The sequence below is a fragment of the Montipora foliosa genome, chromosome 10, assembly GCF_036669935.1.
Source record: "Montipora foliosa isolate CH-2021 chromosome 10, ASM3666993v2, whole genome shotgun sequence".
NCBI classification, from domain to species: domain Eukaryota; kingdom Metazoa; phylum Cnidaria; class Anthozoa; order Scleractinia; family Acroporidae; genus Montipora; species Montipora foliosa.
In genome coordinates, this window is record NC_090878.1 from 34,558,043 (window position 1) to 34,563,042 (window position 5,000).

The following is a 5,000-nucleotide window of genomic DNA, read 5'->3' on the forward strand; positions in this document are numbered from 1 at the left end:
AGGGAAACCAGGAACGTTCAACATAAGAGGTTGATGTTGAAAACTGCGAACTTGAGGTCGACGGCGGGGTTCCAACGGACGAGGATCTTCCGCGAGATCCGACTTTACTTTCTCTAGCTGACCAATCTCCGCAGCAGACTTGGCGGTGCCAATATTTTCCGCTAGCTTACGGTTAAAGTTAAACTGGTCTTCATTGGCCTTCTTCTTGAACTTATGTGGTTCGTCATACTTGAGTTCCTTGATTGCTTTCATCTGCTGCTAGGCCGAATCTTCGTTGGAGCGCTTGATTTGACCAACGCTTTGTGCTAACAAATCTTTGAACGAGTCCATTAACTGCTCGTTATTCTCACGAATGAGATCGGGCACTTCGTCTTTGCTGACGGACATAACGCAGAAGACAAACGACAGGAACGTTAAAGAAAAAACCAAGGAGAGGTTGGTTCAGAAGCCTAGATGACGTACACGTGTTATACGCAGCTTTATATACCCCCGATATGGCTACCCAGGGTGCACCTGGCCTAGAACCCAGGCCCTGTTGTATCTCGTGCCGTCGAAATATTTATTTCTGCCTTCTTCGCAGGCTCATACGCCAGCTTTTGAGCTTTTGAGGCGCGCGAGTGTGATCACGCATGATTTTTTAGGCGCACAACCAAAAATTTAGTCGCATGTGCGACCATTTGGTCGCTAACTTTGAGCCCTGTTAACATTATCATCTTTCTTAAAAGAAAGTGCTTACTGCGCCTTTCAATAACATGCGGACTCTTTAATTCAAAGGTCAACCGACAAATGCGTTTTTCGCTACCGTCAATTAAATGTTCGGCGGCTCCTCCGAGCTTCCGACTACTGTCGAGCGCGCAGTAATCAAATCACATCGTTGAGCCCAGTTCAGTCAACATAGTCGGAAGCTGGGAGGAGCCGCCGAACATTTGCTTGACGGTAGCGAAAAACGCATTTTTCGGTTGACCGTTGAATTTAAGAGTCCGCATGCTATTGAAAGGCGCAGTAATCATGTTGAATATCCCAGAAGCAATAAAGTACATTTCCATGCCAGGAATCCTACATAGCTGAAAGGACATACAACATTGCTTAAATCTGCAACTCAAAATATTGTTTATGTTGTATATCCCATGAGAGCTCAGGCACATTTCAATGCCAGGACCCGGCTGAACCACAAAGGATATATGGTACAACATTGATTAAGTCTACAACTCGAAATATTGTTTTAGTTGTATATCCCAGGAGCGCTCAGGCACATTTCAATGCCAGGACTCTTACCTGGCTGAACCAGAAAGAATACACAACATTGTTTACATCTGCGTCTCAAAAAAGTGTTTATGTTGTATATTCCAGGAGCACTCAGGTGTATTTCAGTGAAAGGACTCCTACCTGGCTGAACCAGAAAGGATATACAACATAGTTTACATCTATGACTCAAAATATTGTTTGTGTTGTACATCCCAGGAGCACTTGGGCACATTTCAATGCCAGGACTCCTACCTGGCTGAACCAGAAAGGATTTACAACATTGCTTATATCTACAACTCAAAATATTGTATATCCCAGGAGCACACAGGCACATTTCAATGCCAAGACCCCTGCTGGCTGAACCAGAAAGGATATTCACTACTTGCACAATCCCATAACACACCTCTATTACCCCCCAAAACTTTTGTATAACCATTGTTTGCAATTTCTGCTGGGACATGAAAATGTCCCAAGAGAAGTCGAAAACAATGCCTATGCAGATTTTTGGGGCGTAAAAGAGGTGTATTACGGGATTTGTGCAAGTAGTGAATACAACATTTATCACTTTCAATTGTCACAACTGGTCCAAAGTCTTATATTGTTTATATTTATAATTACTGGTATTATGAAAAAACAACTGTTAAATGAATGCCCCAAAAGGGATTAATTAAAAGCCGAAATAACATGCAAATTCATAAAAATGAAATATCATCAGTGGTTTAAATCTATTCACCAATTTCACATTCCCCATAATAGATTTTGTTTGCCCCCCAAGTTTTGCATAAACCATTGTTTTCAAATGCTCTTGGGACACTACATATTCCCAAGAGCATTTGAAAACAATGGTTTATGCAAAATTTGGGGTGCAAATAAAGTGTATTATGGGGAATGTGAAAATGGCAAATCTTTTTTTAGTTTTTCAAAAAAGTTGTCTGTTTCTTACAGTATTTGACGTCTTTAATACCACAAAGATTGATTAGTGGAAATCCGACAGAAAATTCTGCACTAATAGGGACCTCGACATAAATTTGCAGGGCTGACCACCGCGCATCGACGAATTTAGCCTAAGCCACCGTTGGTCTGTCGGTAACGAGGATGCCTGTTTTATGAATCAATACACCTTATTCTAAAATGGCCGCCATTTAGATATTCTTTTGTTTTCATTCAAATTAGATCTTGATGCCTCGTTCAAGGCAAGATATTCTTTTGAATTTTCAGCTCAAGAACGAGGCATCAAGGGCTAATTTGAATAAAAACAAAAGAATATTTAAATGACGGCCATTTTGGAATAAGGTCTATTAGTGAATGAGACTCACAGTCAATTTTGCAATAATTTATTGATTTTAGCCTAAGCCCTCGTTTCAGATATTAGGCCTTAGCACTCACTGAAATTTTAGCTTTCATTTTATGGTTTGGTTAACTGCACTAACTCGTTGACTCATTGACTCATAAATACTTAAGACTCGTCGGTAACTGGACGGATATCAAGGCCTCCATGGCTCACATACAGACGAGGGAAAATGAGCAATTACGGCAAGTTTCCCGTGCTTCCTGAGATTGATGTGAAACCCAACCTCCTAAAACACCAATGCATCAAATCCCACCCCTATCAAGAACAGGCACGTTTCTGTGTTAATCGATTGCGAAAACTCTCCAGTGAAAAAACCACAAACAAGCCGCAAATCGACTGTAAGATGGGCCCTGAGCAGGAATATGACGTCATTCCTTAGCAACCGTTTGAGCAACATTTTTTCACCTCCGGTTAGCTCTGGCTCGTTAAGTGGATAAGATCTGTTATACAGATGTCTGGAATTGATTTAAACATTTATACAGCACATAGTACAAGGGCTCATACGGCACAGAAGCCTATTGATGAGATTCTCAACAAAGCTGGGTGGTCATCTGCCCGTACGTTTGCCACTTATTATGACAAGAGGTTGAACACTTCAAAGGATGGGGCCCTCTCATTTTGAGGAAACTATTTTGAAACTTTAATGCAGTTTCTTTCTTGTGGAACTTGTAATAAACAGCTTGATAACACGTATGGTGTTCATTAGTTGCCATTTGGCAACTATCTTGTTTCCCTGATATGCCAACTTTGGCTTCGAAGTCTCATGGAATCTGTGGTCACGTGACAGTGAGGTAGAATTTTAAAATTGAATGACAATTACCGATCTGTGGAGTGAGCAAGAGATTACATTTCCATCCCTCCCTTCCCTAGGAGCAAGTCTTATCTGCATTGATATGGTAATTTTTTGCACTTGTCACATCAGGCGTTGGAATATGGGTATCCATCCCCGGCAAAATTCAAACTTATTGTTCTTAAACGCAAACTTTTGGTAGACTTTCATATACCGGACCAAAATGGCGCAAGACAAAAGAACCATTGCTATTCTGATTAGGCCTTGTTGGTTAGGTATTGTTATGTTCGCTTTGTTCTTTTGTTTATTCAGTTTGTCAATTCAAACATTCAATTGGTCAATTCAAACATTCACTTCGGCAATCCAAACGTTCAATTTGACCACCGAAACATTCAATTCAGCGATTCAAACATTCAATTCGGCAATCAAACATTCACTTCGGAATTGGATGTTTGATTGACGAATTGAATAGTTGAATTGACAAATTGAATATTTGAATTTACAATTGCGAGTTTAAATTGCACCATAGAATGCTTGAATTGAAGGTTTGGATTTAAGAACACCAAGTTGGAATTTTGGCGGGGATGGATAATTATATTTGAAGTAACCTGCGATAAGGCGTACTTTTCCTTAGACATGGTGCGAAAAGGTACCCCTGATACAATTTCTTAGCGAGACGTCTGCTCGTAGTCCAGAATCTGGACTTTACTCTGATTGGCCGAAAAACAATAGAGTTCTTGGAGCCTCGCTCCGATTGGTTACAGAATTGCAAATCACACTTCTTGTAAATCGGTTAACAAGCTGATGAAGAAGAATTTAACGACTCTAATCTCAGGTCAAAATCACCTATGTCGCAAAACGCCCGAAAAGAGTTGGACATAATGGAACAAACCGTTCAGCTCAAGAATGACCACTACGAGATTGCTCTTCCGTGGAAAACGTATCCTCCCAACCTAGTAAACAACAGATCTATCACAGAGCGCCGTCTAAGTCTTTTAAAGAAACACCTGTAAAGAGAACCGCTTGCTCATGAGAAATACAGAGATTTTATGAACGACCTATTCAAGAAAGATTATGCAAGAAAGGTAAACCGTCAGGACTTAGGACCACTCAGAACTCACTGGTATCTCCCTCACCATCCAGTGTTTCATCCCCAGAAGCCGAGCAAAGTTAGAGTAGAGTCTGTTTCATCAGGTGCGCGTCCGACCAAGCGACTGCGATGCACTTCGGTTTCTATGGTGGCCAGAAGGTAACCTTAACAACGAGCCACGGGAATACCAGATGAGAGTTCATCTATTTGGAGGTGCGTCCTCTCCTCCAAGTTGTGCAAACCTCGCCCTAAAGAAAACAGCACAAGACAACAATGCTGATTTTGATCCTGAAACCATCGAGACAGTAGAGCGCAACTTCTACGTCGACGAGTGTCTCAAGTCAGTCAGCTGTGAAGAACTGGCCATGAAACTTTCAAGTCAACTATGTGAGCTTCTTGCGCGTGGAGGATTCAAGCTTACAATGTGGCTCTCCAATTCACGTAAGGTTATTAACTCACTACCAGCTTCAGAAAGAGCCGCGCAAGTTAAGGATCTAGACTTCGATAAATTACCAATCAAGCGA

General features: G+C 41.3%; 1 protein-coding gene across 1 annotated transcript in view; it reads left to right on the forward strand.

Annotated features, from left to right (window-relative positions):
- The first annotated feature begins 4,667 nt into the window (after positions 1-4,667).
- LOC137972833 (uncharacterized) overlaps positions 4,668-5,000 on the forward strand; it is a 960-nt gene continuing 627 nt past the window's right edge. Inside the window, exon 1 of the mRNA XM_068819534.1 lies at positions 4,668-5,000. This exon is cut by the window's right edge and continues 627 nt beyond it. Within this exon, the coding sequence (XP_068675635.1) occupies positions 4,668-5,000 (333 nt within the window).